The sequence below is a fragment of the Frieseomelitta varia genome, unplaced genomic scaffold (assembly GCF_011392965.1).
Source record: "Frieseomelitta varia isolate USP_RPSP 00005682 unplaced genomic scaffold, Fvar_1.2 scaffold_499, whole genome shotgun sequence".
In the NCBI taxonomy this organism is placed as follows: domain Eukaryota; kingdom Metazoa; phylum Arthropoda; class Insecta; order Hymenoptera; family Apidae; genus Frieseomelitta; species Frieseomelitta varia.
Window position 1 is genome coordinate 1 of NW_025110255.1, and position 12,551 is coordinate 12,551.

At 35.6% G+C, this 12,551-nt stretch overlaps 2 protein-coding genes across 4 annotated transcripts; both read right to left on the bottom strand.

Moving 5' to 3' along the window:
• Window positions 1-377: 377 nt before the first annotated feature.
• On the bottom strand, window positions 378-7,994 carry LOC122533147 (kelch-like protein 10). Of its 2 annotated transcripts, XM_043662575.1 has the most exons (9): window positions 7,314-7,994; window positions 6,575-6,918; window positions 5,290-5,605; window positions 4,233-4,685; window positions 3,204-3,373; window positions 2,731-2,900; window positions 1,824-1,982; window positions 1,530-1,734; window positions 378-1,386 (listed from the first exon to the last, which is right to left on the bottom strand). In XM_043662575.1, exons 2-9 carry the CDS (start codon window positions 6,799-6,801, stop codon window positions 1,116-1,118), a joined length of 1,971 nt encoding a protein of 656 aa, XP_043518510.1. In that variant the 5' UTR covers window positions 6,802-6,918; window positions 7,314-7,994; the 3' UTR covers window positions 378-1,115. The 2 variants fall into 2 exon arrangements, with proteins under 2 accessions (XP_043518510.1, XP_043518511.1); XM_043662576.1 differs by lacking the exon at window positions 7,314-7,994 and having other exon boundaries at window positions 6,575-6,945.
• An 87-nt stretch (window positions 7,995-8,081) lies between these two features.
• On the bottom strand, window positions 8,082-12,246 carry LOC122533150 (mitochondrial basic amino acids transporter-like). 2 transcript variants are annotated; one of them, XM_043662582.1, is made up of 4 exons: window positions 11,716-12,246; window positions 10,825-11,001; window positions 10,111-10,238; window positions 8,082-9,231 (listed from the first exon to the last, which is right to left on the bottom strand). In XM_043662582.1, the coding sequence occupies exons 3-4, from the start codon at window positions 10,222-10,224 to the stop codon at window positions 8,227-8,229; spliced, it is 1,119 nt and encodes a 372-aa protein (XP_043518517.1). In that variant the 5' UTR covers window positions 10,225-10,238; window positions 10,825-11,001; window positions 11,716-12,246; the 3' UTR covers window positions 8,082-8,226. The 2 variants fall into 2 exon arrangements, with proteins under 2 accessions (XP_043518517.1, XP_043518516.1); XM_043662581.1 differs by having other exon boundaries at window positions 10,768-11,001; window positions 11,716-12,243.
• Between the last annotated feature and the right edge of the window lie 305 nt (window positions 12,247-12,551).

A 12,551-nucleotide genomic window follows, 5' to 3' on the forward strand; every position in this document is an offset into this window, starting at 1 on the left:
TTACAGTAAAAATAGATAAATGTTTTCAACAAATGTTAGTTATGGAATGAATCACTAATTCTAAAATGGGATCTATATATATATCTCTATAAACAAGTAATCATGGCAATAACATTTCCATAGTAATAAATAAACTATCAATTTACAATTTATAATGTCGATTTACAGGAATCGTACTTTTCGACAGGATGATTGTATAGATGGCGTTACTGTAGATTTTGGAGATATATCGGTCGCTACATATTTAAAATTCAAGTATTTAATTTCTTTCAAATTACGCTTGAAATTTGGATGAAAATTATACCCGAACCCAGTTGAAAGTATCAATTTCGAGTATAAAATAATCGTTTGAAGATAATTTATTAAAACGTCGAGATTCACTGTTGATGATTCATTAATTTTCGATCAACTTTTTATTAAATAAAACCATCGACGAAAAGTGAAAAACCACGTAATTTGTTAATGTCTTTTTATTGATCGTTGTAAAGTTCCATTTCAACAGCTTTTGTAAATATCTTTCGTCAACGTTAATTAACGTGTAAAGATGTCACAGATCGTTCCTCATCTTTATAACACAATTGCCTTTCAAAATTCGTTCTATACGTATAAAATCATCCAATAAAACGTCGTAAAAAAATCGCATCACAAATACAGGTAATAAAAACATGTCTCGTGTATAAAAATAAAAAGAACACACATCTCCAACGTGTCCAATATATTCAGAAAAAATACGAATCTGAAAATATTCCGTTTTTTTTCTCAAGTTGCCGTTTCAAAAACCAAAATTCAGTTTCAAAAAAAAAAAAAAAACCCATCCCTCTTCATCGTGAATGATATCTTGCCTTCCCAATGAGATTTTCTTATCCTTACCCTCGTTTACTTCGTCGTTCGAAATTTGTATGAATTGTTTCATCCTCTTTCATCAAGCGTTCTCGATAAACCGAAAAATATAAAACCAGTAAAATGTTCCTATTAATACGAACTGCCTCCAATTTATCGTTATTGTTTTTTCGGCTAATCAATCGTTCTGAATATTCGTCGTTCTGTCACGTGGACTATCGTCCATCCGATTGGCCGTAACCCCATTGTAAATGTTTCGTTATTCGTGGTTGTTGTCAATTTCGTCGATGTTCGTTGCTGGAATTGTTATTTGGAGGCATTGGAGGTGGTACGGGTATTTCGTTGCTCAAGGAATTCTCGCTGTTCTGCAGCATTTGGTCTTGCTGATGTTGACTGCGGTGCACTTCCAGTGCCAACAGTTTCTGTCGTTTCTCTTCCATCAAACGTTCACGGTGTTTGTGGATGTAATCGTTTATATTTGGCAAGCCCATAATCACGCAGGCTGACAGCGCCGAACGGTACACGTTCATGTCTGTCGCTTCGTACCTGCAAAGGATGCCAGAAGAGGCAAAAATTCTGAACTTCAACGTTTCAAAAGTGTTGGTACGATCAAGAAAGAATCTCGTCATGTTCAAAATCTTTTTGATATCAATTATATTGTCAGACGACTGAAAATCTTTTAAATTTACCACTCGTTCGTTTTTTCGTCGTAACACTCGACGTGATAGATCGTGGTAACGCCGTTGAATCCGCCGATGGCGAAAATCATGTCGTCGATCACCTCGATCGCGAAGTTGCTGCGCGAGTTGTACATATCGGGAATCGAGCTCCAAATATCCGTCGTAGGATTGTACTTCTCACTGCTGCACATCCTTGATATCCCGTTGAAACCTCCTGGAAAGATTCGTTCATTGGCGATAGATCGATAAAAAAAAAAAAACAACAAAAAAGAAAAGTAAGCAAGAAAGGGAAATTCCAATTACCGATAACGTATACGTTGCCGTGATAAGCTATGCAAGACACTCCGCTTCTACGCGATCTCATCGGAGCAATCATGGTCCACTGATTGGTTTCTGGATCGTACACCTCGGCTGAATTTAAACACTCGTGGCCATTGAATCCGCCCGTGATGTAAATTTTGTCTACGTTGTAGAAACAAATTGTCGATTTCACGAAAATGATCAATTATCTATGACGAACGAAGATTAAATTATAACAGATTAACCGCTTGCGCTGGTTAACTGATTGCGGACCATAACGAGTGACCGAACCGTGTACAGTAATTCGTCGCTTTTTTTTTCGTCGTCGAAATTATTGAGAAGTAGTAAATTTGTTTTACTTAAATATATATTTAAGTAAAATATAAATATAAATATTTAAGTAGCCTATTTTGTTTTACTTAAATGTATAATTTTACTTATTACATGTTATGCTATAATATATAATATATACATATAACATAATCTATGTTATGTCTAACATAACCTATATTCTAGTTAAATGCATTGATATTTAGTGTGTTTATTGTTAAATTATATTACAGATTAACTTTTAAATAAAATAAAATTTTCTACAGTGTCAAAAAACGACATTACTTATATAAGTATCCTTAACCATTTGCGCTGGCAACTGATTGCGGACCATAACGAGTGACCGAACCGTATACAGTAATTTGTCGCTTTCTTTTTGAAACTCGTCGGTACGATATCACTGGATAGAAATTATTGAGACGTAATCAATTTATTATTTGTTTTGCCTATTTTGTTTTACTTAAATATATACTTAAAACGAAGATGTTACAATATTGAGGAGATATTAGAATTTTGGGACAAAAAGCGTGTGGCACGTCATTCCAGCGCAAGAGGTTAAAATGAAAACTTTTTGATTTACCATTCAAAGTAGTTGCACTGGCGTCCGATCTTTGACAATTCATGGGCGCTATCAGGGACCATTGGTTCGTCTTGTAGTTGTAACGCTCCGCGGTGCTCTGCCGATAATATCCGTCGTATCCTCCCATCGCGTAGATCAGATCGTTGAGCACTGCCACGCTAACGTAACACCTGAGATTTCCACCGCATAGTTCGATCGAGAGAAATTTATAACATTTGTATCGCGTATACATATATATATAAATAAATTATTTAATAATATATAATTATATATAATTATTTAATATATATATTTATAAATTAATAATTAATTTATAAAAATATGTTACTCTTTTTAGAATAAAAGTAATATGTCTGAAAAAGATATATTTTGATAAATAATATTTATATATAATTTATTTATATTATTACTTGGATTTTAGTTTAAAAAAACGATTTAATTGTGACGAAATCTTTGTTTGATTTGTTTCTGACCTACGGGCGTTCATCGGCGCGATTTCCCTCCACGTTTTGGTAACAGCGTTGAAGCAACGACAGCTGTTGAAATAGTCCGCGCCGTCGAAACCGCCGATCACGTAAATGTTGAAGCCGACCACCGCTGTCCCGTGATACGCACGTGGCCCGATCGGATCCACCTCCTCCACCTTTGTGTTTTTCCAAATCGTCGATTGTACGATCGATCGCGATAATCCTATTCCCTGTTCTCTTAAGCGGTCAGGACAGTTTGAAATTTTCAAAATATCGAATTTTTTTTCTTCTTGTTTTAAATGGTAGCTTGAGGTCTTAGAAATAAGATACCAAAGGCCCTAGCCTTTAAAACGACTTATCTTGGGGTATAATAATAAATAATTGAATTTGTATCACTGTTTACAACTTTGAGCAGTATTATAAAATGGGACTTGGATTCAATTTAGTTGTGAATTGTAAGAACTGTGAGCCGCGATATTTAAGTAAAGGATACATATGAAAGATGACGTTCTGAAACTTTAAACGCGTTTTTCACGAAACTAGGTTTTTAGAAACGGTGTGCAAGATATATCTCGTTATCTAACCAACCGATTACCGTGAAACTTGGAACGTATCTTTAGTGTAACATTTACTAAGGACTGACGATCGTATATTTTTTTAATTTTTAACGATTTCGAAAAATATAAACAAAAAGACGTAGAAATTTTTTGCATAAATTCGATACATCAAAAACAAGTAGCTGCCATTTTCATAATTTTCACAAAAATGAAAATGTTGGATCGTCAATTCCTAGAGAATATTGTTTACTTTTGAACGTTTCTTGCATTTTTGTTGCAACTAATCCTGTTTGGCTGGAATAGTAAACCGATAGGCAATGTAAAAAAAAGTTATGTAAAAGCCTGTTGAAAAGTTAAGTTAATCTCATGTCAATCAAATATAGCTCTTTTTTTACTAGCCTTTGGCCCCCCTTTACTATTTTTTGGCCCCCTTCAAACTGTCCTGCCCCCTTGCGATCTATCGATCAAACCGACTTACCTTGACCCACCGATCAGCTCGAGTGTCGTAGGTTTCTATGAAATTCGTCGGACTTCTACCACTCCAACCACCTATCGCGAACAGTATCTCGTGGGGGACCCTCGGCCGCGCTATTTTCGGCGTCGGTACTTCCCCGTCCTTTTGCGTGATGATCTCCAGATCGTACAAGAATTTCAGTGTCTCGATGATGATCGGCCGGCAAGCGTCGTTGCCAGTGACGTACGGATGATCCTTGACATTCTCGAGGAAGAACTGCGTGTCGAGCAGGCCGAGGCGAATGTTCTTCATCAGATCGACGATGTAGTCCTTCCGCGATTGTGGATCGTAGTTGATCCATTTCAATACCAGATCCCAGACCGTGTCCTCGCTCTTCACGTTCAGCTCGTCGGCACCGATCAGCGTGGTTAGCTCTTCGATCGGCAAGTCGAGGATCTCCTCGCTTCGTTGAGCTACCTACTACGTCGAATTCCATCGTTTTGCGATTTAGAATGAATGAGGGAAGTGATGTTGCGCGGTGAGACAAGTTTGGAAATTTCGAACAACGGAGGGAGTGTAGAAGGACAGAAAAGAATGTCAGATTGGAAGACGTGGCAAGCGTCGAGGGAAAATGAAGAGAAAAACAAGGAAAGAAAAGAAAGGAATAAAAATAGGTAGAACAGGATAGGTAAAATAGAATGGATAAAATAAAATGGAAAGGACAAAATAGAATAGATTAAAACAACACAAGGTAATAAATAAAGGTTGGAGAGATTGCGAATGAGAGAAAGATAGTGATCGGACTGTGAGTGAAATAGCTTTATCAAAATAGGATCCAATTCTTGGCCCGTGATTATATTGCAACGCAAATTAACGTTCTGTTTGTTGAAAAAATTTATAGATACTTGCGATCTTCTCGAAATCAGGTATATCATTTCGAAAGAAAAAAATTTATTTATATAATACGATATATATATTAATATAATGCATTATATGAATTGTGAATTTATTAATACAAATTAAGGGAAAGGGAGAAAGAAAAAAAGGCAACGTACGGAGAAAGCAACGCAAGCGTAATGACCTGTACAAAATGTCTCATGACGTAACGATACGCGTCGTTCTCCAATCCTTTGCAAAAGTGTTCCCTGGCGAACCTCATGATGCTGATGCAATTCCCCGGTGCCAGATTCTGCTTCAGATACTCGCAGCAGAAGTCCAGCACGCCGAGGATGTTCAGGTAATCGGCGGTGACCAGCAGCTGGCAGACGTTTTCGTTGTTCACGTTGATGGAACGTAGGTAAGCGTACTCGAGGAGCAGATTCATCATGTTGCTACTGACACCGGGCAAAAGCACGTCCGTTTTCTCGCGCGAGTGCAACGTCGTTGTGAATAATGTTCTGTCAACGACAGAATAGCGTAATATGTTATTATGCTATAATAATGTAATATCAAAACATAGGCAATCATATTTGTCGAAGATAATTAATCAGAGTAGGGGCAAGGTATAGATTAAATTAAATTGTATCTTAATATTATTAAATTAAGTTATACATTAATTATATATTAATATAATATATATAATATATAATATAATATTAATATTAATATTATTAAATTACATATTAATTATATATTAATATAATATATATATTATAATATACATAATATATAATATAATATTAATATTAATATTATTAAATTAAATTATATTAATTATATATTAGTATATAATTAAAATAATATTAATATTAATATATAATATATTAATATTAATATATAATTAGTATATAATATATAATATAATATTAATATTAATATTATTAAATTACATATTAATTATATGTTATAATATAATATTAATATTATTAAATTAAATTATATATTAATATTAATATAGTAGGCCTAAGTTATATAGGCCTAAATTATACAGACCTAAAGTAAATATTATAAATTAAATTAATATTATTAAATTAAATTATATATTAATTATATATTAGTATTATTAAATTACATATTAATTATATATTAATATAATGTATATATTATAATATACATAATATATAATATTAATATTAAAATATAACGTATAATATTAATATTGTTAAATTACATATTAATTATATATAATATAATATTAATATTAATATTATTAAATTAAATTATATATTAATTATATATCAGTATTATTTAAATTACATATTAATTATATATTATAATATAATATTAATATTATTAAATTAAATTATATATTAATTATATATTAGTATTATTAAATTACATATTAATTATATATTATAATATAATATTAATATTATTAAATTAAATTATATATTAATATTAATATAGTAGGCCTAAGTTATACAGACCTAAAGTAGGGGCTGCAAGCCGACAAAATGGCGCGGTGAATGGGGAAAACGCCTCCATCCTCGAGTCTCAGGACCGCGTCGCAAAGAAGGTTGTTCTGGCGGAAGTCATAGAGCGATTGCATCGCTTGCGTGCTCATACATCGGGCACCGCTCTCGGCGATCAATCGTTGAGCGTTCGTTTCGCACAGGTCTGTGTCTTTGCTGTTGTCGTTTGAGTCTACATCCATATCAAATCTCCTCGAAACCGGGGCACGAGCCTGCTCTCCGAGGATTCGCGGCGGCAGATGTGGAGAAACGCGTTGTCCAGTCCCGTCGGTGGTCGTCTGACTCGGCTTGAAAATTTTCTAATCATATCTCCTTTGTTTAGCTGGTGATCTTCTAATCGTATCTTTTATTTATTTATTTTCTTTTCTCTCGCGTTTCTTTTCAAAATAGCTCTTTCAACACTAGAACTACCAGAGTGGTCAATTTAATATAATTTTTATTAGATATTTTATAGACGCAATAACACTGTACTTTTGAGGATTTAAATAATTTTTTATAAAATATATAAATGAAAGTTTATACACATTTGTATTATTATAAAGTTCCCTTATTCTTTTGACTCTGATGTCTCTCTGAACGGAAATTTTATGTTTCAGCCATCGGTAGTTCTAGTGTTAAATAATCAATTAAGAAGCGAAAATGAAATAAGCGTGTCGTTTCGAAAGTCGGTGGAGAATCGTGCCTGCGAGAATACCTGCGACTCCGTCAATTTTCAAGTCGTCCGAGAGGTTAGTGTTTCCCAATCGCTCGTCAATCGCTTTCGATCAATTTTTTCGATGGTGTTGAATTTTCACGACGTTTGACCCTTGACAATCAGTCGTTCCCGTGGGTATCATTGATTGATAATCGGTCTTCTACAGTCTGGGTTACGGATCCGATATGCCAGTTAAAGTTGAAAGAGGGGACTTGTACGCGTTGCAATTTCAAGAAAGAGAGAGAGAGAAAAAAAAACAGATTTCAACACGTGGACGGACGGACTTGAAGACCGGGAATTATATACGACGGAAGCAGAAGAAGCGGAGCGGAGGAGAGATGGGTGGCTGATAGATACAAACTATTTTGTGTGATTCTAAAAGAGAGTAAATGTCGCCTCTGGCTGTGACATAGGTCTTACATGTCCGCCGTTCAGTCTAGGACTGTCTTCTGACAAATGAGCACTTCGATGGCAAGATTCATGATAGTTTACACAGCGCGGAGGTTATGCCAGCGCATCTTGACCGATGTCGCCGCTATTTAACGCGATTTCACGCGATTCGAATCGAGAAAAGTCACTTGCGAGCATCGAGGACGAGGACTGGAAAGGACTTCTCGATCTCACGTACTCGTATTTGACGAAATGTACGAGAGACGGAGACTTTATATCGAGAATTTAGTCGTTAGTCGAAAATTTATTAAGGTTAATCTCTTGATTCGAAGAAGAGACACACAAAAAAAGAAAAAAAAAGAAAAATGTACGTACGAATAATACGATACCATAAAATCTATTTTTATATACAGTTCTACAAAAGAAACTTTCGTAAAATATAAGAAACGCTGTGACAGTCTCTCTGATAACAAACGTAACTTTCATTACAGTTCTGCTCGCGAGGCTGCTACCGGAGATTTCCTCAAGCGAGAGCCATCGAAACCGTGTTCACTGTTTTAACAACAGTCCTCTCCACTTTCTTTTCACAGAGTTCCTCCAAATTCTCGACATCCTCCCTGGACATCCTTCTCTTCTCACCCTCCTCTCTTCCGTGCTTCATCTCCTCCTCGAGCTTCAACTCGTCGATCGACGTCAGCGACAGCGTGGAACACGGCAACCCATGAATCGCCATTCTTCCAGGCATGCCGGTCAAGAAGTTGTTCCAATTCTCCAAGAAAGGCTCGCGCGTACCCCAAAATACACCGACGGGCTCCATCGTTTTCACAAGTATCTCCCGTTGAGAATGATTGGTCGTCGCGACGGAATCGTTGTCCTGTCCGAATAATCTGAAGGTCCAGGTGACCACGGTGAGGGTGACGGCGTTGGTTGGAAAGGCCCTGATGACGGTCGAGCTGAGACCTCTGTACAAGCACGAGTATCCTTCCTTCGTCACCGTTTGCCTAAAACAGTCGACCAGCCCGGCGTAACGATGCCCGTCCGCTTGAATTCGGGACTTGACCAGGTCCAGCGGGTATGACACGGTCCAGGAAGCGGTACCGGCTAGCCCACCGGCCAGCAGCATGTACGGCGTCGAGACGGGAGCGTTGTCGGGCGTTCTGGTTAAAATCTCGTACGTGAGGAAGTAGGTACCGAAGCTTGGTACTTCCCGGAGTAACGTGACGTTCAAACCTCTGAACACGCCGCGGTACCCTTCGTGTTCGTACGTGTATCTGAGACAGTCCATCGGCCCGGAGAATTGCGCCCTGTTGCTGGATGCTCGTAGTTGCATCCGCGTTTTCGCCAGTTCGATCGGGCTGCAGATTGGACTTTGAGCGAGACCCGCCAACGCGCCGGAGACGAAGCACGAGGACAACGAGTTGGGATCCGGTATGTGCCTACGGGTCTCGCCGTACACGCCGAATATCACGGCGTTCACCAACGTCACGCCAGCCAACGGCGACGATATGCCCCGGTAAAGGCCTGCTACCTGGAAGGATCGTTCGTATTAATTGAAATTTGACAAGGTATCATCATCTCGACGGTCGTTAAACCTCTTGCGCTGGAATGATGTCGCCACGCACGTCGAAAATTTTCCAAAATCGCAATATTTTTCTCAGTTTTAAGTACACTAAAGTATATTAAAGTATATTAAATATATTAAGTATATTTAGTTTTAAGTATATTAAGTATATTAAGTATATTTAGTTTTAAGTATATTAAGTATATTAAGTATATCTAGTTTTAAGTATATTAAGTATATTAAGTATATCTAGTTTTAAGTATATTAAGTATATTTAGTTTTAAGTATATTAAGTATATTAAATATTTAGTTTTAAGTATATTAAGTATATTAAATATTTAGTTTTAAGTATATTAAGTATATTAAATATTTAGTTTTAAGTATATTAAGTATATTAAATATTTAGTTTTAAGTATATTAAGTATATTAAATATTAAGTATATTAAGTATATTAAATATTAAGTATATTAAATATTAAGTATATTAAGTATATTAAATATTTAGTTTTAAGTATATTAAGTATATTAAATATTTAGTTTTAAGTATATTAAGTATATTAAATATTTAGTTTTAAGTATATTAAATATATTAAATATTTAGTTTTAAGTATATTAAAGTATTTGATATTAAAAATAAATATAAAATATAAGTAAATATAAATATAAAACATTTTCTCAGTTTCAGGTATGTTACATTTAAAAGAATAAATATTTGAAATTAATTTTAAAAAAAGAAAGCGACGAATTATTGTACGGTTTGGTCACTCGTTATGGTCCGCAATCAGTTTGCCAACGTAAGTGGTGGTTAATAACGATCAAGGTATCGTATCTATTATCTATCGAATACCGATTCTTTTGCGAGTATCGTCCGAAAGCAATCCCAGTTGCCCCTGTACTTTGGCTTGCGGTAATCTTGCGTTTGCATGTGGACTTTGATGGTGTCCAGAGGATATCCCACCATAACACCGGCAAATCCTAGAACAAATCATTTGGTTTATATAGAATTTTAGTTTATTCCTCTCGCAACGTCCTTCTTTACAGTCGCTTTATGCTTTACGTCCCTTGTCAATAATCAATCGATTCTTTTTTTTTAATTAGTCACGACTTCTCTATCTATCTGACGATGAAACGGCATAACAACAATAACGGTTACAATTCCTTTTCACGGAGATATCATTCAACGCAAACTATCAATGAAAATATACGCGACGATAACAGTCACGACTGGTTAAAATAAACTGTAGAGGAACGAAAGTAGATCCCTTCGTTATTTTTCTTCGCGAGCGCTGATTATTTCGAGACGAGAGGAAATCTTCGACGTTTAACCCACGTTTAACTTGCGTCGCTCTTCTGCCAATCGAACTTTCCTCGTTTGAAAGATTCCTCGAAGCTCGGAAGGAAAACACGGGGGAATCTTTCTTTTTTTATCTCGTTGCTGACTTCACATTGGAAGTTGCGTCTCCGAGATTTAGACGATTGAGAGGTAAGCACGAGCTGAAACTACCTCCGACACATCCGGCGAAAAAGTCGAGGGCCATCTTCGTCTGTCGCTTATTCCCACCCGTTTTTTCCACCCGTACGGTGACCGTGAATTCTGCACGTTATTATTTTCGTAGAACCTCTCTGTCACGTTTGTCAAGGATGCGTGGACGTATGTGCAAGTCGCAGATCGATTCGCTTTCGCAACAGGAGAAATGGAATCCATGTAAGATCGATCGCAGCCCTGTCGTACTCGTGCCTGCAACGAGTGAACATCAATTAAAATTCCCTCGAAACTAAGTCCGAGCAAAGGGCAATTTTCTTTGAATCGTAACGAGCAATTTTTTTTATGTAGTTTACCTCGGGAAAAATCAAGTTCTCCATAATTTGTATATATTTGTATATAGTATATATTGTAATTAGGTAAAAAAATTACTATACAGGGTGTTTCGTAACTTGTGGGACTCACTTCGGGAGCTGATTGTACGCCTAAAAATAATGAAAAAAAGCCATATAAATGTATGTCTTATCTGTCTTCGTTTATGAGATATAATGAATTCTCTGTTTTAATTATTTTTAGATGCTCGAAATGACCAGCTTGCATTTGAAGACAAGCCTGCACGCGTCTTGTCATTCATCTGGTTACTCTCTCTATCATTNAATTCATTATATCTCATAAACGAAGACAGATAAGACATATATTTATATGACTTTTTTTCATTATTTTTAGGCGTACAATCAATTCCCGAAGTGGGTTCCACAAGTTACGAAACACCCTGTATATGTAATTATAACTATATAATAAAATTATTATTACTATATAATAAAAATTATTATAACTATATAATAAAAATTACTATATATAAAATTATTATTACTATATAATAGAAATTACTATATATATAATATATATTTTTATATATTATAATAAGCAAATAACAAAAAAAAAAAATAAAAAAAAGGTACTACTTACCGAGTAGTGAGGCATCGCTACATCTCTAGGAAACCAAACTAACGTTTTGATCCTCTTTCGATTCTCTAATTTCACTCGATCTTCTCAAAAGTTTGCTTCCTCTAACTAGATAATGTAGATCTTTGGACTTGACTTACATAGAGAGAGGAAACAAGAGAGTATCTTCCATGCTCATGTGACCAAATACAATTTCACACTGGCTCTCTTCGAGCAAACATCGTACACGAATTATCATCAGCTTCATTGCCGTAGCAATGTATCAGCATCTTGAATGTATTACGGCACCAATGTCAGTGACATTCACGCATCCCCACGCGACTTTTCGTCGGGGGTCAATCGCTGATAATAAGCCGTTTTTCTGACGTCCAATTAAATTATTTAGGCGCTCGTCGGGCGTTCATGTTTGATAAACGATTACTCGGCCACGATTTCATTATTAATTCTTTTTTTCTTTTTTTTTTTCTATTAGGAAACGGACGATGTTATCAGCGGCGGATGTTTTTAAGAGCAATCACCTACTTGCTTCGGAAAGAAAATGTTTCTCTTCATACTTTTACAGTTAATACGTATCTACAAATTTTTAATTATAGATTACTTACAAATTGTCAAGTGTTTACCTTTTTATCGAAACGAATGAAAAGTTCACATTATTTTCCCACGAAAAGATTTGTTTCGACAATTTTACAGTTGCTGGTTTCCTCGGCCAGACGATCACGACTTTCATATTTTGAGGTTAACGGGAACCGACGATTCAAGTATGCTTGTGTTCGTGTATGACCGTGTGGATGTAATCTGTGCAACAGATCTGTTTGCTGATCGTTTCGAATTATTTTTAT

Coding starts and splice junctions, on each gene's coding strand:
- LOC122533150 (XM_043662581.1), bottom strand. CDS start 10,801: ATGGCCCTCGACTTTTTCGCCGGATGTGTCGGAG. Junction 10,239..10,767: donor TTTCGCCGGATGTGTCGGAG/GTAGTTTCAGCT, acceptor GATTTGTTCTAG/GATTTGCCGGTGTTATGGTG. Junction 9,232..10,110: donor CGATACTCGCAAAAGAATCG/GTATTCGATAGA, acceptor CGATCCTTCCAG/GTAGCAGGCCTTTACCGGGG.
- LOC122533147 (XM_043662575.1), bottom strand. CDS start 6,801: ATGGATGTAGACTCAAACGACAACAGCAAAGACACAGACCTGTGCGAA. Junction 3,374..4,232: donor GAGCTGATCGGTGGGTCAAG/GTAAGTCGGTTT, acceptor AAAAACACAAAG/GTGGAGGAGGTGGATCCGAT. Junction 1,735..1,823: donor CGGCAACGTATACGTTATCG/GTAATTGGAATT, acceptor GAATCTTTCCAG/GAGGTTTCAACGGGATATCA.